At 38.5% G+C, this 23263-nt stretch overlaps 1 protein-coding gene across 10 annotated transcripts in view; it reads left to right on the top strand.

The window, feature by feature from the left end:
- The window catches only part of Rgs7 (regulator of G protein signaling 7), a 397792-nt gene that overhangs the window by 193603 nt on the left and 180926 nt on the right, over positions 1 to 23263 (top strand). For all 10 annotated transcript variants that reach the window (XM_076914548.1, XM_034520565.2, XM_034520564.2 and 7 more), the window contains exon 3: positions 20344 to 20440. In XM_076914548.1, the coding sequence (XP_076770663.1) occupies positions 20344 to 20440 (97 nt within the window). The remainder of the gene's footprint in view (positions 1 to 20343; positions 20441 to 23263) is intronic.

Genomic DNA, 23263 nt, shown 5'->3' with positions numbered 1-23263 from the left:
CTGAAAAGACAAGTCTTGCCTTTTTGTATTTTATATATGGATACATCCATTATAAGAGGTTTCCCACAAAGAACTAGCTTTTCAACCTTATAACAGAGATGAGTGATACAGCAAGGGGCAGTGTGCCAGTGTGTTAGCTTCAAGGCACACCACTAGTGACCTATCAGTTAAAACCTCAACTCCCAGTCACCCTCTGTCTCCTAGTAGAAGCACTGATGGGAACCAAAAGTTGAATACGTGAGCCTGTGAGGGACATTTTCTATTTGTAACACAGCATTCTCGTTTTTCATGGATTGGTATGCCCAAAGAGGTGCAAGAATGACAAGCTCATGGTTTTAGGTGTATTTAGAAGTGAAACATTTTCTATGAATGAACTGAATCTGTTACCTTGAGAAGTGAAGCCAAAGGTTGCCAGTAACAGTTCATATTTTTAAGGGAAAGTGAGAATTTTCTTTTGCAAACTTGTCACTGTTGTGCTGATCCTGGCAATGTCCCAAGAGGGAAAGATGTTCCTCATGACACCAGTGGTGTTGTTGACATATGACTTTTGATACTGTATAATGAAATATGTCTGCATTTGCAGTATCTGAATAACTCATCACATCAAGGTTTTATAAGTGGCCAGTGAGTACATGCAATGGCCAGTGAGCACATGCTCCAAATGGTCAGTAAGTATATGCTATTTCTGGATGAAAGGATCCATTCAACATGCAAACTGCATGATTTGTTTTAAGAGTATGGAAAATTCATTGGTGAAAGCTTTAGATTCTACAGCTTAACTCACCATCATGAAATTGCATCTTGTGCTGTTTAGATGTGTTGGCAAAGAGTGGCAAAGAGGAATATCCATGATAGTCTAGGCAGACCAGGAATATGTCTTCTTCTAAAATGGTTTTGGATCTGAGACTCTAAAGCAATGCATCATGACCAACTGAATGCAGAATAGATATGAAAATCCAGAATCTTCTATCAAGCATTGAAAAGATTTGTAAAAATGTCCTCTTTGTGAGTTATTTTTGATAAACGTTTGTACTATACATTAGTCAGTTCTAGTTTCAAAAAGGATAAATATCACTACATGTAAATCATCTATTTAAATAAGCTCATTTGTAATTTTAAAACTTCTTCAGGGATGTTGAGACTCAACCTGTTGAAATGCACTTGGTTAATAAGCTTTCTTCCCTCCTAAGGCAGGGTCATACTACCTGGCTTAGGATGGCTTCCTCTAGTCCTAGCCATTGAGTGTTAGGGTTTCAGATATGCTCAGTTTTAGACAGGTTGACCTTTCCTGTGTAGATGACAGCAAAGTTGTCCTTAAATGAACTGACAGAGGGTGGTTGCCAGAATAGGACATATAGTCATTGATGTTTGTTTAATGGTTTGTCTCTCCACCACCATTTTGGGGAGTTTCCTGGGGGTCTCTTCCATGCTATATAAGGGCTTTATTATTGAGACAAGATCTTTTTTATGTATTTCAGACTGGCCTTGAACTGGAAATCTTCCTGCCTCCCCAGTGCGGAGTTTGCAAGTATGCTACCATATCTGCCTACCTGGTTGAGTGAATGTTAAGAATAAATACCACGTGTATGCATTTATATGTTTATTCCCCCCATACCCCATGGAATGTACACAACAGAGTGATTTTTAGAAAGTGACAGCTGAATTGTACCTTATTTGTAGGTTGTGAAAATAACTAAGAAATTAGTAGCTAGTACTTCAATTTAATGTATTCCAATGGTGTCACAAGTATCATGCTTAGCCTCTGATGGTATGGGATATCTTATTTGTAAAATTCTTATTTCAGTTGAATGTATTTGTGCAGAATGTGGATATACTGAATCAGAATGAAAATTATTTATACACTTTATCATAGGGTTCCTTGAGCAGTTTAAAGCCTTGTAGGAGAGAACAGAGTTCACTTACTCTGCCCTGGAGTCTAACCTCTGGTATCTTCATTCACAGTAGATTGGCTCTTGTTCCCAAAGCCTTTCTTTAATTTCTTACACAAGGGCTTTTTTGTCTTTGCAGGCTTCTCCACACTGGATATAGGTTAATTCAACTTGGATTACCTTGCAGCTCTTCGCTTTCCTCTTGGTTACCCACTGTTCCATCTTCATCTGTTCACATAGCACGGTCTTCCACTTTCTCAGACACACCTTTCTTCAGGTGCAATCTGTTCTAGATTAATGAATTGTTTTTATTATGCCTTTTCTTTTTGTGGATCTGATTTGTAGTCTATAATTTGAAACATTCCTTCTCTAGGAACTCATGCCTCTCCCCTTTCTTGTCATCACTGACGATTACTCTAGGCTACACAGTAAATTTGGGGGGAAATATTAGCTCTATTAGTGAGATGTTCATAATTGTTACATATTTATTTCAACAACAGCCCTGTGGACTAAATAACCAGGTCTTATATAGTATAACAAAGTCTGTAGGACCAAACCTGGTTTCCAGTTCTGTAAATTGAAATATGAATAAAACACACTTATGAGAATTGCAAAGAACTAATAAAAATGAGACAAAGCTAACTCTATGTACCAGTTCCCAGGGATGATGTAATTCTCAGGTAGAGCATGAGAACAAACAGTACTTAGGGTGAGTATTTCGATCTTGGTTGAAATACAAAGGACCTTTCTTCCCGGGTACAGCCAAAAGGAACATTTTCAGTATGGTGCAAGTCTTTATCCACGAGAGGACTGTATTCAACAGTACTGAGACTTTATTTCAAGGGTTAAATGGCATTCTTTTTCTCCAGTATATACCTTTTGAAATATCATCCTTTGTAGTCAAGTTCTGTCATATGCTTTTTCAGCTTCCCTGCGCAGTCCTCATGAGCTGCTCAGCCTCGAGCCTACTCTGTCAATGTTCAGAACCCTAGTTGTGCCATATCCAAACAGTTAATGTTGCATCCTATGCAGGATGCATCATCTGTAGGCTGTTCTTGTTGTCAACAAATGTAGAGCTATAGAAAAGGAGAAGATGAGTTTTCTTTACTTTCTACATGAAGTATTATTTATCATTTTACTGTCTCTTTTCCAAAGTTTGGTGAAAAACAAACAACAAACCAAAAAGCCCTTCAACAGTCAAGCATGCTGTCAAAATTTCCATTTTAGCCCAATATAAAAGGAAGGCCACGTGCCCAGTAGCTATTTATAGAAAAGTCAGTACTTTCTTTCTTTCTTTCTTTCCTTCTTTCTTTCTTGAAGGGGCTCTAAAAGGTAAAATCTAAGAAGAGTGTATAAGATAAACTGAAATACTACATTGATAATTTGTTGGTTGTACTATAAGCATATTCAGACCCAAATTATTATGACAATTTTTATGCCTATTTACTATCTCCTGTCATTAAAAGTTTGCAAAGATTATATATGTATATATATATATATATATATATATAAAACAAAGATTTGTTTTCATATGAATTTCTGATATTTAACCTTATAGATTTTCTAGAAAGAACATATTTATTGTGTCTTACACTAGTCAATGTTAGCATCAACTAGACAATTGTATCACCCTTAGGACAGGAGGGTAAAATTGGGTGGTGGTATACACCTATAGTCTCAACATTTGAGGGCTGAGGTAGAAGGATGGCAAGTTCACAGCCTTTGTAATACAAGACCATGTCACTAAAAAACAAAAAGAAACAATAACAACAGCGAGGCCCAGTCACCACAATGAATGGGACTCAGCAGCACTGCTCTGTTCAAGTTCCCACATCTCTCTACAGTCCATTGCTTCCTCTACCCACCTGTCTTGTCCTGAAGCTGCCTTCAGTGGGCCATTTTCTCTAAGGAAAATGAATGATACCATATGTTCATTGTCCCAAACCTCCACCCTTTCTACTCCTTTACTGTTGCAAGCGAGGTTGATGACCTGCTTCCGAGGGCTCTGTGCTAGAGGTATTCAATAATTAAAGAGCAGAAAAATCTTCATAATGATCTGTACTAACAGACCTCAGATGATTACCATAAAAAAAGCCAGTGGAGACACTCAGGACAAAGTACTCATGCTACAGCCCTGCTCTGAGCATCCAGAACAGAGAGAGCAAGTCAGCTGCAACCTGGGATGCACAAGAATGAGACCAGCTCCTAGAGGGGCCAGATTAGAGGAGGACCATGAGATGAAGGTTCCTGGGTTAAGTGCTTGTGCCTCACTGGTGCTTACATGAGAATTTTCTACAGTAGAGTTCCCCTTCTGTCTCTTGTCACCAGCATAAAGTTTACAGCATATATTATATCACTTTTTCATAGAACAATCTGAATAGAGTCCCTACTCCCCAAATACTACAATGAAAAAGACCTATATCCTAAAAGGGAAACTTTCAAAACAAATACTCAGGGTTGCCACGAAAGACAGGAATAGCCAGATCTAAGCCACTCCCTCATTGTGTTGCCTGTAAACACCTACTCACTGTGATGGGGAGGACAGACATTTTTCTCCCATTGCTACTTGTATTTTTCAGGACCCAGAAGGGTAAGCATTTGCACATTTGAAAGAGTGGATTCATTGCAGTAAGAGGAGAAATATACTCCCTTTAAGATATGTATCTGAATCTGGGCTCCTTAGTAAATTGTACAGTGAGGTAGATTGAGTTTAATATGGTCATTTAAAACTTTTGAGGTATGGAAGTTTAAAGCAAAAGACATCTCTACATATCCAGAGCAAACTATTTTCATACATATGAATAATGTATTTCTGGCCAGTTGTTCAACCAGTTGCAAGCTCACTGATTAGACCCCAGTATGTTACTTACACACAAACTTCACAACTGGAAGATAACATTGCTTCTATAAAAGACATCACTGTCAGACAAAGAGAGACCTCAAATCCTTCTCAGGAATGCAATGATATATTACATATACTGTAACTGAATTTGTATATGTATGAATGTAATGGATGCCTACCCATGTGAGAAAAATAATCTATATTTGGCATTTGCTATAGTATGTGAGTCACTTGTCATTGATATATTTGGCAGAAACTCAAAAGCAGGAAGGGGAGTTGGAAACATTAAAGCAGAGGGAGGGGAGAAAGAAGGGAGAGGTGGAAGGATGGAGGGACAGATAGATGAATGGGCAGAGGAGTGGAGGGACAGAGGAAGGGACTTAAAGGGAGATTTAATTAGAAGCTTCAGGTGTGCTCTGCCCTTATGATTGCGGAGTGTTGGCATAGGGAAGCATCTCCAGTATTTCACTAGTTAAAAACAGGAGTAGAACTCAGGGAAGCCAGAAATCACTGCACAGATCTTGACCCTCTGGTCTCCTTTTTAATAGATCTTACAGTGTGTCTTCTAGGTTGTGGTGTTGTAGCTGTACGTGTTGTGAGTCAGTGTCTTGTAGTTCCTTCCTTAATTCTGTGTCTTTTATCATATTTTTTAGAGGTTGCTGAACATAGAAATGGTAAAACAAATATTTATTATTGAAGAGCTTCCAATGAATATGACAGAAGGAATTGTACAAACACATAGAGATCTAAGATGTATCATAGGGAAAAGCATAAGGAAGTTTTGAGTAGTGAACTCTTGAAAATGGTGTCGTTTCAGCATCTGTCCCAGGGGGATGGTGAGGCAGGTGCTCTTTAGCACACACTCTATCAGGGAAACAGAAGTTTCTGTGTGTATAGAAGGAAGACCCCCCCCCCAAAAAAAAAAACAGGTACAATTACTCTCCTAAAGCTACTTAGCAAATGACAGGTTGGCATTAGTTTCGGGTTCTAGAATGTGAGAAAGCAGCATATGTTCCCTTTCACTTCAGCCTTGATCCACTAGGGTACCAAGGTATTAAGAGAGTGAATGCAAATTTTAAAATGCATTCAGTTCTTTCATTCTTGAAGACCAAAACTACCCTGTTATAGAGCATCAAAAGCTATACTTGACTGTTGGAGATACAGGAATTGTTGACACCATGGTGAATATTTCAGACAATTCGTGAGTCTCATATAAAAAAGGAAAATGATCTAAATAATTTAACATCTCTGCCATGACTTTCTGATGTCCACATTCTACCCATAAGGCTGCTCAAGAACACTTAGTTTCTTATGACTCACTGAGAATATCATGAAACAGGCACCAGGAACGGTTGATCGGTTGATCTCTGTGGCACTCATAGAGATAAGATTTGAGAACATAGAGGAGCTGGTTATTGGATCAAAAGCTATGCGTTTGCCTGTTAAGCTTGGACAAACTTCATGATAGGTTTCATATAAAGAACCATTCCTAATTTGTTTCCTGAGAGTGGATCCAAATGCATAGTTGCAGGTGAATATTGAGCAGAGAGCTTTCTTTTACAGATGGATCAGCGAGAAGGAAGATTTTTTCCAAAACCCCTTTCTATCTTCCTAGCTATTAAAAGAACTGAATCAGAAAAGTCGACTGAAATTTCCTCTGCTTTCAAGGCTTCTGTTCAGTGAGCTGGAACAATCAATACTGCTGTCAAGGTGCTTCTGACAAAGTAAGATCCACTTTAACTCCATAGCACCTTGAATGGGCAGGACCACACAAGGATCAGGGCTGTAGTTTTCAAGTGGCTGGAACGATCAATACTGCTGTCTAGATGCTTCTGAAAAATAAGATCCACTTCAACTCTGTAGCAACTTGAATTGGCAGGACCTATTGGACAATCATTAAAGTGGAAAAGCTCCTTTGCTTGTCTAGGCTTTACTCGCTGATCTCTAAAGAATTCAGGAATTGGATATTTCAAAATCAGTATATGAAATAAGTAAACTAGAAGTATTGCCCAGGGGAAAAAGCAAGACTCCTCATCAACAGAAACCCATTTCAAACCTTGGCAAAGCATGACACCTAAGACAAATTATCAAATCGTCACATGCAGGCAGCCATGTATCACTGAATGGCAGAAACCACTTGGGCCATTTCACTGTGTGAGAAATCAAATGATACAGTTCTCCACAGAACTCAGTTACATACAGGTAGTGCCTACTGCTGCTCTGTCCAGGACACAGAAATATATGCAGTTAAATAAAGATCATCGTGCACATTGCAAAACAGAAATGATGTAATTATAAGGCAGGGTACCAAGGTATTAAGAGAGAAGGTGTGAGATGTTTGAGGCACATTGTGGCATATGAATTTGCAGTAAAAATGTATTTATTTAGTAGAAGGGATATACTTTTTAAAAATTATTTTTTGAGATTATAATATAATTATATCATTTCATTTGTCCTCCCTTTAAGCCCTCCTGTATTCCATTTTAATAATAAAGGTATAGTATAGTAACCATTAATTGAAGTTATCAAATACTTCATGGAATATAACTGTGTTATGTACTTTATGGAGTTGGAAGCTCACTTATTTTGTTCATACCAATGTCAATACAAACCTGAGCTGGGCACATGAATGCACAGTGCTGTATTCCCATGACCTCATGAGGAATCTGGTGTAATAATGGCTATGTCATGAGCTGGTGACAAGAAACCATTGCCATACAGTCAGTCATTAACCAATATGTCCTTTGGTGACTCATGGGAATATTTGTCAGTATGTACACCCAGAATGGGCCTTCTTCCTGGGTATATTTACATTTTGTCTTTTCTAAGTGCCACTTCTTTCCCTTCAAGTTATAATGCCCTCCTTCTCTTTGTCTTTTTTTTTTTTAGATTTATTTCTCTATTTGTTTATTTATTTATTTATTGACAGCTCAGTAGGAAAATTCAACTTTTTTTTGTATTGGATATTTTATTTATTTACAGTACAGATGTCATCCCATTTCCACATTTCCCCTCCCTAGAATCCCCTATTCCATATTCCCTATTTATTTATGCTTTAAGACCATTTTGATTACATGCATGTAATAAAGTTAGTCCTAGATTGAGGGTCTAGCAATACAATAAATGCAAATAGTCGAGGAATAAGCAAGACAATAAACACAAATAGTCAAAGAAAAAGAAAGGCATTAAATCCAGTTACATGAACACTTCCGTGATCACTGTTTCTAAATGCTTATCAGGATGACCAAAGTATCTGAGCCCACTTCCCTATCCTAGCCCAAGGTCATTTTCATGTCTGAAGCCTACTTCCTTGTTCTAGTCTAAAATTTAGAATTCTGTCTGAAATTACTTCTTTGTTCTGGCTTAATATTTTGATTCCTGCCTGAAATTATTTCTTTGTTCTAGTCTAATGTCAGATTCTTGCTTGAAGCCTATTTCCTTGTCCTGGCCCAATGTCATATTCCTGTCAAGCAGCCCCTTTCCTTGTCCTTGGCCCATGTCAGCTTTTTGCCAAGCAGCCCCAAAGTCTCTTCACCTCTCCTCATTTTTTTATTTTGTTAACAAGATTGAGCCTGTCTTAGGTCGTTCTAACAAGAATGCCTTCCTTACCAGTCATGGAATATGCATTATCAAAGGCAATGCACTTTTGTCTTAGGTTGGTAAGGCTCTGTACAGAATCTTACCCATCCTTGGCTTGCCAGCCTGTTAATTTGATAGCTCTGTCTGCGTGTCCATTTTCAGGTTCAAGCCATGTACTTTGGCTGCCAACATGTTGATGTTGTTGAAGAAAAGCTTTACCACAATGGGCAGGAATAAAAGTATTTCCAGGACAAAAAGGGCTAACATGATCAAGCTGTATATGCCATTTTTGAAGCTTGACCAAAATAGTAACATCATCATGTTGATAGCCAAAGTACATGGCTTAAACCTAAAAATGGACCCCCAGACAAAGTTATTAAATTAACAGGCTGTTTGTCTTTTAAAATGAAATTCAGCTGGGCGTGTAGTGCTTATCTATAATCCAAGGGCTCAGGAGACAGAGAGCAGATCAAAAGTTCACAGCAGCCTAAGCTACACAGCAAGATCTCATTCAACACAATCATGGTCTAGGGATATTGCATCAATAGAGGGGTCTTATCTAGCATAGCCAAAGGTCCAAAGCCCTGCATCTTGTTCCAGTACTATGATAACAATAATAATATTAATAGTGATTACAACAAAAATGGGAATTGGAGAATTAAGCAAGCTAGTCACTGTTTAACTTTATGGAAGCAATGATGTTACAGTCACCCATATATTGAATACTATTTCAGGCTTGTCTCTCAGGCACATTTTATAATCAAAGCATCATACAAGCAAGTTACTAAGTAAAAATTGATCTCTCTCACAGTTCACTGCTTAATTCTATGTTCTTTGTTCCTTTTAGACAAGGATTCCCTGTGTAGACAGGTTGTTATCAGCGCCTTTTTTCTGCTGCTCAAGTGCTAAGATTGGAAATGTTTGCCACCATGCCCAATATTCATTCTCTCTGCTTCTTGCTATCATAAGGGAAGCCTTCAACTCCACACTCTTCTCCTGTGATGTGCTGCTCGAGGGCCTGGCACTGAGCAAACATGGACTGAACTTTTGAAACTAACATGGCACATGTCTCTCCTTGAAGCTTGATTTCTCAGTTATTTGTTCAGGGACAGAAGTGTGCTACTTGACCACTGACTGTGTCTTTGTCTCACATTGATGATGTAGACTGCATATGACAAGCTAGAGAAACCCCTTTCCTAAGAGCTCAGAAATATTTTTCAGATAACACTAACCCTTTTAAAGAAAAATACAAGAAAGACCTTAAGTTTATAGTAGAATACTTTTAAAAAATGCAATGTTACTTGAAAGCTCCCATATTCAAGAAACAATGCCAAATTACCTTCTGAAAGGACTTCTTAGCTGATGAGAAAGGGACTTGGGGACAAAGTTTCAGGACAACTGAATGCTCTTTCTCTGTCTCTGTCTTGTCTCTGTCTGTCTTTCTCTCTTTTTCACTCTTGCTCTCTCTCTCCTATCCTCCTCTAGAGATTGAATCCTAAGCCATATAAGTGCCCCCCCCAAAAACTGGTTTCAATATTTATTTATTTATTTATTTATTTATTTATTTATTTATTTATCTATTTAGTGTTTTAGGACTATCAGGAGCAACTCAAAGCTTCAAAAAAGGTAGAGTTAGGTCATAAAACACAGATGACACATCTTTGTTTTTAACCACTGGCTACAATTGTCCTTCTCATTTTATTATGGGGATAACTGAGGTCCTTTACTACATGGGATATGCTAGTCCCCTGCCATGGGTTTCAGTGTGGGACTGAACCAGAAGTGAGCAAGCATGCTGCTATCTCAGAGAAGTGAAGAAGGGTTGGAGAGAGGGAGAATACTTATTCCACAGGCATCAAGAAGTAAGTAGGGTTTTTTTGCTGTCCAATAGTCCAAAATGAACCCAATTTTCATAAGTATTTGACCAGATACACAGTTAAAGATAATTTGCATTCTGAGTGGATTGCTCATGAACAGGGAATCATAAATGCCCTCAGCAATATCTGCTAACATTTATGAGTAGCAAATTCATGAATAGCTGCAAGGAAAGGATGGGAGTTAAAGAACTGAATCATCAAACCAATCCCTATATCCCTAAGTGCACACACCCACTCTTCTCTGTGGGGGTGGGCACTGTAACTGTTCCCACCTTTCTGAGAATGTTCTAAATGGCATGAACCAGAAACCCTTGACATCTTTTATTAGTCATTTCTACCATGCTCTACACTTCTTTTCAGCGATTCAATGGCTGTTTTCTAAATATTTATTGATAGTATTTTCTTTAGGAAATGACTACTCTATATTTGTTAAATGCTGTTGGCTGGATAAGTTTAAAATTAATCCCAGATGCTTAAATAGGAAGAGAAAGCAGAATGCTCCTCAGAAGTGAACCATTGGCATCTATAAAAAAAAATTTATAAAAGAGACCTGCAAGTTTCAGGAATCCTGCTCCCCCTGCCCAGAGAAAGTTGACATGATAAGATGATCAACTTTGTTTCCTAGGGTTAGAAGAGATGTAGGCAATAAAAAGGGAGACTGCAAATGATTTATTCCACTATCTTGGTGAGTCCATGCTGCGTTAAAGAACAAAAGGGCTTTCCTTTTGGAGTAGTTTAAATCAAAAGCTAACCAAAATTTTAATTCTCAACTTCTGTCCTATATCATCTGTCTATTAGTGTTCTCTGTCCCTAGCATAGGGCTTTGCTCCATAGTTATTGAACATCACTGAAAACATGTTGTTTGAAAAGAAATGAGGAACCTGTTGTCTTAATAATTTTTATGATAGGCTACAAATGAAGAAATTACATTACTGACCCACTGACCCAGAACTGTGCTCAGAACTCACACAGATAGTATTAACATTTATTTCTACATGTTTCTTCCAGAATTTATGGTGGACACTTGTTTTATTTCAGGTTGCTTTTAAACTATTGGCAATTTTCAGCAAATGATTGCTTCAACACACACACACAGGGGCATCAGGGGCGTGGGGTTATATATAATTTGAGATGAAAGCTATATCCTTAATTAGGTTATAAAATTGTTTGGAGGAGAAATTCAAGGCATAATAATATTGGTTACATTGTCTTTTTAAAGGCAGGCTGTACTTAAACAAGCTATGCACACAGTAGGGAAACAGATTGAGTATACAATAGGGGAAATAGAGTACATAATTTTAAATGGCTTCAAGCATATTATTAATTTGGTAGTTATAAGATCTATCAAATGTTTAGTCTCTAAAGGCAAGAGATATGTTCAAATGATTTTCTCACATGTAAAATTTTAAAAGATTTTTTAAAAAATATTATTTCTACCCATCAGTTAGGTTATGAAAAGTCCTGGCAACTGCCCAGAAAGTTTACCAAAAGTGGAACAGGTAGGTAATGACATTTAACTTCAAAGTATGTGACAACAGACGTTTGAATAACAGGATTAAGTTTATCATTTTAATACTATTAAAATGGGAATTCTTTAATACTGAAATAGGAAATATCCCTAATTATACAGCTGACATTTTGTATATTCATGTTAAAATAAGGTTAAAAAAAAAAAAAAAACAAAAAACCCTAGGATTTGTGGTGTATGCCTATAATCCTAGCACTTGAGAGGTGGAGACAAGGGGATTACATTTTCAAAGCCATGCTGTGAGACATGGGCCTCTGAAATAAGCAAACAAATGACCAAACAATATACCAAACCCACCCCATAAGATAGCACAAAACAGAAAAAAACAAAAAGACAGAAACAAGCACACAAGTGCAAGAAAACAAGCAAGAAATGCAAACATGTCTTATAAAGACGCTTATAAAGTAAAAACTGATGCCTTCTATGATTGCGTTCTTTGCCTCAGAGAGCAAAGGAGACACAGATCATGCAGGCATTGAACATAATCAGGGTGCCACATATGTATGGGGGTGGGTTAAAAGAAAAGAGGACAGCATTTGCTGTGAGAGAAAGGAACAGGCAAGGCTTAATAAGACATTAATATTTGATGGAAACTGGGGAGGATAATTGGTTTTCTACAAGCACAGATGGGAATAAGAGGGGTCCTGCAGAGAGCTGTTGGCAAGTGTACACAGCGTGAGGTATATGCAGGTTGATATAGAAACGTGAAAGAACAGTATGACTATTTTGGATTACACTAAGGAGAAATCTGAACAGCCACATACAATCACAGTCCACGAGATTGTCTATTCTCAGAAAGGATTTGTGTGTGTGTGTGTGTGTGTGTGTGTGTATGTGTGTGTGTGTATTCTCATGCTTATGGCTGTGCAGGGATAGATGCACGTTTGTATATGCATGTGGATGCTACAGTTTAATTTTAGCTGTCACTCCTCACTAGCTGACACATTCCTTTTTTTTTTGAGACATGTTACTCACTTCACTGAGACTTGTTTATTACAATAGGCTTGCTAACCAGTTACCCCAAGGATCTTCTTGTTTCTGTCTTCCAAGTACTGGGATTGCAGGTCTCCCTAGCCAGAACTCAGCTTCTTATATTTGCGCAACAAAGTCACAATTTACTGAATGAGGTACCTTCCTAACAAGTGCAATGAAAGTTTGTTTATTTATTTTTAATTATGTTTCTCTCCACGTGTCAACATGTTCATAGTGCACATGCATAAGTGCAGGTGCCCCTGGAGAAGAAGGTGCTAGATTCTCTGGAGCTGGAGTTACAGGTGGTTGTGAGTCCTGAGCCCTGCATTCTGGTCCTCTGCAAGAGGCACAAACCTTATACCACCGAGCTGTCTCTCCAGCACCTCTCTGAAAGTTTTAAATGAATGATGAACTATCAGTCTTGTTTCTGATTTAAATCCTGGATTTGTCAACACATCAGCATGTATACAAACTGGGCAAGGAACCCATTTAAGAGACATGTTTGAGCAAGCTATTCAAGAGTGCCTGGTGGCATTAAAAGCCAATGTTAAAACAAATTTGAAGACATTTGGCAGTTTAAAAACTGTTGTGATTCTACCACCAGGCAGCACCTAATCCTATAAATCAAGGTAAGTTAAGAATGGGAGGGGAGACTGGTGTTACAGGCAGGAAAGGGTTGAAAAAGGTAGAAAGGAGAAACTGACCGGAACTTGACCCATCATTTCAAACTCGATCTTCTTAGAAAGGTGAGAACTGTGGGGTTTTCACAGCCTGCCTTTCGGCTGTGAAAGCGGAGAGGAGGTCCTGCTGTTTCCTATACCAGCTCGAAGAGACTGAGGCAAAGCAGAACCACGGTGCTGCAGTTACACAGCACTAAGCCAGCACCGTGGCCATGTGACTTTCTAGGATGTCAAGAAACAGAGATGAAGAGAGCAAACACGCCTCTAGCCAGGCCAATTAGAGGGTAGGTTGGCTTAGGTCACCAAGGGCACCTTTCAGAGAGATTTGAAATCTACCAGTTCATTCAGGAGACTGACTCATTCCCACCTGGAAGACAGAGAGAGTCTCAAACCCAAGCACTTCTGTGTTCTCAGTCTTCCTCACCATTCTCTCTTGGTCCTCAACCCTCTGACTTCGATGACTTAGCCCTGTTTACCACAAATGTTTCCTAGGACTTTCCCAATGATATCCTACTTGAACTCACACTTGAAGGCTACAAAAATGACACCTCACAGGAGCAAGACAATTCTGAAAACTATGGCACGTGTACCGTGGACAAAGGTTTCCGGTAATTGACCAGAGAGCACCTGGCTTACCTCATTCTTCTTCCGGTTTTAGAGCTGGAAGCTTCTTGAGAGGTTTTACCTTTTGGCCAAAGTGCTTCTGTGTTTCAGTTGTTATTTATTTTTGACTCTCATTATCAAACATCTCCCCTCAGTCTTCTGTCTCCCAGACTTCCTTTCTTGTCGACTTTCTGTTCTAGAACTCTCTTTTCATTGTCTTGTTCTGGGCTCAGGAGATAGTTCAGCATGTAAAATGCTTATACCAGCTTAGAAAAATTAGCAAACCCAAGGTCTACTGATAGACTTGTCCTCCAAAATATAGTAAATGTCTCACAATGAACAACACCTAAGAGTGGTCTTTAGCTTCCACACCCATACATATATATGTGTGTCCCCATGTACTTATGCACCCACACGTGTGAGCATAAACCCTCATCCCCCGTATTAAACAAAGCCAAACCAAATCTTTCCTTGTTCATGTCAATTTAAATTGGAGTTTTGGTTGGGTCTTCTAGTACAGGGTTGTAATTCTACCTTGAGAGGTTGAGGCTGGAGGATTACAAATTCAAGACCAGCATGGGTAAGAGTGAGACCCTATCTCCAAATTTAAAAAAGCATTAAAAAGGGAGGGGACTCACAGAGTACTTTCTTACAAGTGCAAAGTCCTAAAACAAGCTTAATACTAAACAAATTAATTAACCAATAGATTTAAAAATTGATAAATGCTAAATTGGTACTTTCTTGGTTATAACCCAGGAAATCTCAACAAATATAATAAACATTGCTTAAAATTTACCCATTTGTTTCAGTTTCAGTATATTTATGTGTGTGTGTATACATACATATATATATATATATATATGTATACACACATATATATATGTATGTGTGAGATAGTTGAAAGAAATATTTTTGTTTTGGAAAGAAATTAAAATGACACACACTAAAAAGTATTTAAAAAATTATAAAAGGTAAAATCTCTAGTCTTTAAAATTAGCTACTGTTTTTGAAAAACAAAATGTCCAGTGAATGATCCAGCCTAGATGTATGTAAGTAGCTCCCAGTGGCTTATACTCACAGTCATTATGAATGAGGAAGCAGCAGCCTCTATACATGAAATGAGCTGCAGCGTGGAGGAAAATCATCAATTATGGTCTTAATTGAGTTATTGCAGCAAAAACCAGTTTATGTCGCAAATTTTAATCTCATTATTATTTAACTCTTATTAGAAGCTGGCTCTGCTCTCTCTGCTCAGCGCTGCTCACCTCAGAAGCATACATCATTTTTTTCCCATGGAAAAACTTTCTGAAAGGAAAAGAATTACACAGCCTGATTTAAATTTCAGCATACCTGCCTCTACCTAATTGCCCAAGGAATCTAAGAAGCCCTTTAGCAATCATTTTTCCCATTTCCACAGCTAGCACTTAAAATGACATTGCAAATGATAAATTGAAAATATGTGCACATGAGAAAGACCCATTTAAGGTATTCAACGAAGCTCTCATTAAGTCTCCAAGTGTCTGCGCTTAATGGTGGGTTCCAATACAAGGTTGGGGATCCTCCTTTGGAATTTTGATCAATGCATATCTCTCTCAGAACCAGGGCACTACAGTGTGTTTCAGCTTTCCTTTGTCGGCAGTCAGTCAAGGTGTCTCAGAGAGTGATTGGGGTTAATGAAGGCAATGCTGATGTTATTGCATAAACCGTTCTGGTAAATGCAACTACATGGTTAATTTAATCGAGTTCTCATGGTTGTTGAGAATACTGGAGTGCTAGGAAGGTTTCCCGTCATGTGGGAACCTGTCTGGGGCCTCTCTTCAATCCTTTGAAGCTCTTTAAAGATGGGTCTTCATAATGTGCTTTTCTGTTGATAGCCCCTAAGTGTGTGGGCTGGGACTGCTTAGCCTGACTGGTGTGTGAATGTCATCCCAATCATGGGTCTGTTGCTTAAGCTGTTCCAGAAGAAAAGGTCGTTATGGATTCCTGTAAAAAGAGCCTGTGTTGACATTCAACAGAACCTTTTTATCTTGAGACCCTACATATGGCTTTGAACTTGAGTCATACCTGCAAGCAAGCAATCTCAGACCCAGCCACCAACTTAAGGTGACACATTCAGGGGAGAAATTCTTCTAATATATGAATCAAGAGATCCTTGGATTATGTGGCCTTGAAAGACAAGGAAAGCTTTAGATTACAGAGAGGGCACAGAATATCATTGTCCTGCAAGTTCTAACAGGAACATTTTCTATGCTATGCGTTAGGTAAACAGAAAAGGTCATTCAAATACTCCATAACAATGTTTTGAATTAATTAAACTTTCCTCTTTACTTGGACCTTTCAGAGAATTTAAAGATATGTCTTTAACAATGATTTACCTTTTGGTCTTTTTTGTTTTTTTTCTAAAATTGGACCTGTATCATTGACCAGACATTTACTATATTAGTATTATAAATACGAATGAAATAAAATTTATTTTCTCAGTAAGTTCCCATGTAAGGGGAAAACTATGTTTTCCCAGAGTTCAAATGTGAATTATTTGATAACATAAACTTTAAAGCGTTTTAAATGCACTGAGCCATATGTGTTGTCAAAGGCGCATTGCAAAAAGACCACTGCTCAACTTTTGCCAAACGATGTTAGCTTGTGTAGGAGAGAGGGCTGACTTTGCCAACAGTGCTCTAGTGGATTCTTCCTTTTCATTCTAAAGAAGTTCAAGAGGGAAATTTGTGAAAAAACCCTGAGGGCAGTATGCTCATCTTATCAGAAATAGATGCTGCCTCATTTCTTCTAAGTATACATTTTTATATTTTACATGATTCCTGAGTAGATATACAAACATCCTTTCTGACATTTTTTTTTAGCATCATCTACAAGATTCTTTCTTTGCTATCATTTCCCTGAACTAGAATAGAGTAACTACACACAGCACTCATATTGTGCTAGGTATCATCAGTAATCTGAAGATGGTATAAAATATGCAGAATGATGGCCAAGGATAAGTACAAAGATGATGTCATTTTATCAGAGGGACATGAGAGTCTGTGGCTTTCAATGTGTCTGGCAAGTACTAGAATCTATCTCTTAAAGATAGCAACAACACTGTGTGTGTGTGTGTGTGTGTGTGTGTGTGTGTGTATGTATGTGTTTATGAATACATATGCACACACATATATATACCACATGCATATAACATTCATTATGTCTTGTCTTCTCATGGAACTCAAAGTATATGGATGTTTTTCCCCTTCGGTATTAAATTAAATAGTCCCAGAGACTTTTAATTCTTGTTGGAATTAATTTTACAATCTCTTCTTTCTCTTCCTATCCACTTTCCTCAATTAACTGATTTGCCTGGGTTTAGCATTTTTTTCTTACCCACCTACTGTTTCTAATGTTCTTAAGGCAGATAAATAATCTTATGTTAAAGAGTGACAGAGGATTAACACATCCCAAGATAGAAGTTGGAGGATAGGTTCTAAAAGGTGTTTTTTGTAACTCACATTAGGGTTTAGGAACTAGGTTGTTGTCTTTTTCTTTGTGTTTGATTTCGGGTTTTGTTGCTTTTCATTTCTTTGTTCATTTATGCCCATGTAGCCCAAAGTGATATCCATAGTATATGGATAAATCGTATCAAAATAAACATTGAATCAGCTAAACACTATGCCATATTTGTATCCTCAGTTTAGAGCAAAAATTCTGTTTTCATATTATAGTTACAACTCTCATATTATAGTTACAACATTATAAAAATTATGGTTAGATTTGTCCATTTAGGAGATAGAGACAGAAGGCCCTCAAACTGGGCTACATAGCAAGATCCCATATCAGAAAAATATTAGAAAGATATGGTGGCTCAGGAAAAAAAAATCAAAGATTATGAGATGTAACAACAGTTCTCTAAATTTTCATCCTCCTAGCCTTGCTCCAGAGTGCCCCTCAGCACAGAGGTCACTTTATAGAAAAAGTGGCTCTACCCATTGCTATGTCCTGGCATTCATCAGTGCCACACACTCCTGGGTGACCACAGAGGAGGCGGACGGGGCTCTGTGGCTGTCTAATGGGCCCAGTTTAAGCCTTTAAGCAGATAATACAAGGGCTTAAAGGCAGCAAAGCAGCTTATGCTTCATTTCTGAACATTCTGTCAGGTGAATCAAGGTCAAACAGCAACTAAAGATATTTTATCTAAAATATGTATTTTATATTTCTATACTTAGATATCTTCATTACTGAAGTGGAGTACTTGATTATTGTTCAGGGTTTTGGAAACCTGATAATCAAAATTTTTTTCCACTTCTACTTGAGTTGAGCTTATCAATTGAAGAAAAAAAGGGATAGACAAGGATGAAAGAATAACCTTAATGCCACTTATTTGTGCACCCATGTGTCTACCCTGAAGCCCACTTCTCTGAGCATACTTGATAACTCATTTGAGGCTACCTCCCTGAAGCAGGCCTGAGTATAGACTTCTAGCCACAAGAGGAGGATAGACCTTGGGGGGTTGCTTCTCATTCTGTAGTCATATCTGACTAGCTGATGTGCTCATGAACCTGACTCCCCTGGAGTTAGTGCTGGGACATGAGCAGGTAGTAGGACTCTGTAAATGATGCCTGCATATGCCAAGAAACCAGAATACAAAGAAGAGACATTCCTAAGTCTCAGGTATATAAAATATTTTAAGTCCAGTGTTTATTTCCCAGTCTGTTAGCCAGGCATTATGTAGATTGTATTATTAAACTTTCACATAATTTACTCCACGCCAGTCCTGACATCAGGCCCCCATACGATTGCAAAGAATTGAGTCTAAACACTGTTCTCACTATTTTATGAAAGAGTACTGTGAGCCTTAGTGAAATTATTTAACTTGCTCAAAGTACAGTAATTATAATAGGAGCCAAATCCAGACTTGTCTTACATGAAAACCCTTCTTCCCACCCAGGTATTTTGCATATTAAGAAATCTGATGACATTCATCCAAGCAAATTAGATTTTTTTAGTTGAAAATCACTCTGAAACTGTGTGGTGGAAATTAGGTGACTCATTGATATAAAGTATAGAGTGTAATTTTTTTAAAAACCTTTTTACTCTGAAATCATTTTAGACTTATAGAAAAGATGGGGAAAATAACACAGAAATTTCCCCTTGGGCCATTCCTTGGCTTCCCTTACTATTAGCATCTTACATAAGCATGCCGTAATTATTGAGAGGGGACATTGATCCTGTTACAAAGCTAACAAAACTGCAAGCTTTATTCAATTTCACCATTGGGTTTACTGCTGGCTGTGACACATTTTTAGGGCAGGAATGCTCTTTTATAGGTTTTCATATCCCAGTGCCTGATGGTGACTGTGATCCAGAGCTGAGGACCACTGACTACAGAATGGGCAAATGAATGAATGAGCTTTAAGTCCCACACTGCAGCTTGAGGATTCTTGTGTGGATTTAAGTCATAGAGGTGTGAGGCACAGAAGGGAATCGGGGGCTTTGATTTGAATGGTTCCTGTAGAATCATTCCACCTTAGACTTGGAGATGAGGAGACTTTGAGAATTAGGAAAATGTTTTAACACACAAGGGAAGACGTTCTAACAAGATGAAAAAAAGAGATCACAGCACAATCTGCCAAGTGGGCAGAGTCTCTGGTAGAAGGTTCATATCTCCCTCCCTCTTTCCCTCTCCCTCTCCCTCCCCCTCCCCCTCCCCCTCTCCCTCTCCCTCCCTCTCTCCCTTTCCCTCTCCCTCCCCTCCCCCTTTCTCCCCCTCTCTTCCCCTCCCCCTCCCCCTCCCCCTTCCCCTCTCCCTCCCCCTCTCCTTCCCCCTCTCCCTCTCCTCCTCCCCTTCCTTTCTCCCTCATCCTCCCCTCCCCCCACTCTGTCTGTGTACTTCTTACACTGGCAAGAAAAAAAAAAAACAGTAGTTTCCAGTCTGTTCTGTTTTTCATCCCAGGTTGAATGCAAATGTAAATCTGTAGAAGTTCTTATTTTAACAGGAGCTCCACACAGGGCATTTCAGGCTTTACTATCTTTTGGACTGAGTTCAGTTGAGATCCCGTGAATTTGCCAACAGTACTTCCTGACCCAAACACTATTTATTACAATTTCTTAAGCAGAAGAGTATGTAACTTGGTCAAAGGTAACAAAAGCACAAAATGTTTATCAATAATTCAATGCATCTCAGATGGCCTGTCTCACCACTTGCTACCTTTTTTTACCTCTTGTTAGCCACACTAAGAAATATTAATGTAACAAGTTCTATAGAATCAATAATATAAAATTATTCTTCATTAGACAAAGCTGGTGTTCAAAACTTACATGAAATAGCAGTTTTCTCAAAAAGTGCAACCAATTTTCTAAAGGTTTTTTTTATTTTATCGTTTAGATGGAAGATGTCATAGCACGTATGCAAGATGAGAAAAATGGAATTCCCATCCGTACCGTCAAAAGCTTCCTTTCCAAGATCCCCAGTGTCTTCTCCGGTAAGTGGGCATCTGACACAGCTATGTTTTCTTCTACATTTGTCATGTTTTCTTCCACATGTGTCACATAACTGTTTTTTAAACCTCTACAGTGTTGTTAAGCAGCAACATATAAGATCCCATCTCACATTCATCATGATGGTAAGCCCCTGGAGATAAGTGGAAGACATGGCGTGAACCAAAAGTCCTAGCCCAGCATGGAGTTACTTAGAAAGACAGAATGAACATATATGAAATAAGAGAAAAGAACAATGTGAAAATAATTAATGATATGTAATATACCATGGACACTAGATGTAGACAGAGGTTGAAAGAGTAAGAAATGTTCCAGGAGACATTAGGGAAGAGGTCTAGAAGCACAGACTGCTCAGAATTGGTAAGGTCTGAAAGGATCATATCTCCTGGAGGACAAAGCCACCTCAACTATGCCCAAGAACTGGGAAATAACACAGAGAGCAAGCAGGCTACCATGCAGGAATGGTTATGGCCATAATGAGAGTCTCTAAAAGCTAACCATAGGATTCAAATTCTGACAAATAGGTGTGACAAAGCTTTAAATATTTTGCATATGATATTATAATAAAGGGTTTAAGGAGATGGTGTGTCTGTGAAGGGCCTATTTTCCAGGACTCAGAAATCAATTTTGGCTTCATGTAACCCATGTAAAAAGATGGGCATGATGAGGTGTGCCTGGAACATCAGCCTTGGTGAGGAAGAGATGAAATAGAGATAGGAATACTCTTGAACTTCATTGGCCAGCCAGTCTGGTTGGTTGGTATTGTTGCTCTCCTCTTGGGGCCACCAACTCTTTCAGCTCCTTCAGTCTTCTAACTTCTCCATTGGGAACCCTTGATCAGATCAATGGTTAGCTGTGAGCATCTGCCTATGGATATGTCAGACTCGGGTAGACCTCTGAGGAGATAGCTATATCAGGCTTCTGTCAGCATGCACTTCCTGACATCCATATCAGCATCTATCTTTGGTGAGTGCACATGGGATGGATACCAAGGTAGAATGGTCTCCAGACGGCCCTCCTTGAGTTTCTGTCCAACACTTTGTCTCCATATTTGCTCCCTTGAGTATTTTGTCACTCCTTCTAAGTAGGACCAAAGCATCCACACTTGGTCTTCCTTCTTCATGAGCTTCATGTGGTCTGTTAGTTGAATCATGGCTATTTCAAGCTTTTGGGCTAATATTCGCTTATCACTGAGTAAATACCATGTGTATTCTTTTGTGATTGGGTTACCTCACTCGGGATGATATTTTCTAATTCCATCCATTTACCTAAGAATTTCTCGAATTCATTATTTTTAATATCTGAGTAATACTCCATTGTGTAAATGTACCATATTTTTTTGTATCCATTCCTCTGTTGAAGGACATCTGGGTTCTTTCCAACTTCTGGCTATTATAAATAAGGCTACTATGAACATAGTGGAGCATATGTCTTTGTTATATGTTGGAGCATCTTCTGGGTATATGCCCAGCAGTGGTATAGCTGGGTCCTTAGGTAGTGCTATGTCCAATTTTCTGAGGAACCGCCAGACTAATTTCCAGAGTGGTTGTACCAGCTTGCAATTCCACCAACAAAGGAGGAGTGTTCCCCTTTCTCTACATCCTTGCCAGCATCTTCCATCACTTGAGTTGCTTATATTAGCCATTCTGACTGGTTTGAGGTGGTATCTCAGGGTTGTTTTGATTTGCATTTCTCTGATGACTAAGGTTGTTGAACATTTCTTAAGGTGCTTCTCGGCCATTCGTGTTTCCTCAGTTGAGAATTCTTTGTTTAGCTCTGTACCCCATTTTAAATAGGGTTATTTGGTTGTCTGGAGTCTAATTTCTTGAGTTCTTTGTTTATTTTGGATATTAGCCCTCTATCAGATGTAGGATTGGTAATGATCTTTTCCCAATTTGTTGGTTGCTGTTTTGTTTTATTGACAGTGTCCTTTGCCTTACAGAAGCTTTGCAATTTTATGAGGTCCCATTTGTCAATTCTTGATTTAGAGCATAAGCCATTGGTGTTCTGTTCAGGAATTTTCCCCCTGTGCCTAGGTATTCGAGGATCTTCCCCACCTTCTCTTCTATTAGTTTCAGTGTATCAGGTTTTATGTGAAGGTTCTTTATCCACTTGGACTTGAGCTTTGTACAAGGGTATAAGAATGGATTAATTTGCATTCTTTTACATGCTGACCTCCAGTTGAGCCGGCACCATTTGTTGAAAATGCTGTCCTTTTTCCACTCGAAGGTTTTAGCTCCTTTGTCAAAGATCAAGTGACCATAGGTGTGTGGGTTCATTTCTGGGTCTTCAATTCTATTTCATTGATCTTCCTGCCTGTCTCTGTACCAATACCATGCAGTTATTATCACTACTGCTCTGTAGTACAGTTTGAGCTCAGGGATGGTGATTCCCCCAGAAGTTCTTTTATTGTTGAGAATGGTTCAGGCTATCCTGGGTATTTGTTATTCCAAATGAATTTGCAAATTGCTCTTTCTATCTCTATGAAGAATTGATTTGGAATTTTGATGGGGATTGCATTGAATCTGTAGATTGCTTTTTGTAAGGTGGCCATTTTTACTATATTAATCCTGCCAATCCAGGAACATGGGAGATATTTCCATCTTCTGAGATCTTCTTCAATTTCTTTCTTCAGAGACTTGAAGTTCTTGTCATACAGATCTTTTACTTGCTTGGTTAGATTCACACCAAGGTATTTTATATTATTTGTGACTATTGTGAAGGGTGTCATTTCCCTAATGTCTTTCTCAGCCTGTTTATTCTTTGAGTAGAGGAAGGCTACTGATTTGTTTGAGTTGATTTTATAT

The sequence above is a fragment of the Arvicanthis niloticus genome, chromosome 16 (genome assembly GCF_011762505.2).
Source record: "Arvicanthis niloticus isolate mArvNil1 chromosome 16, mArvNil1.pat.X, whole genome shotgun sequence".
NCBI classification, from domain to species: Eukaryota; Metazoa; Chordata; class Mammalia; order Rodentia; family Muridae; genus Arvicanthis; species Arvicanthis niloticus.
Note: the sequence above shows the minus strand (reverse complement) of the source record. Positions and strands in the feature narration are given on the sequence as shown.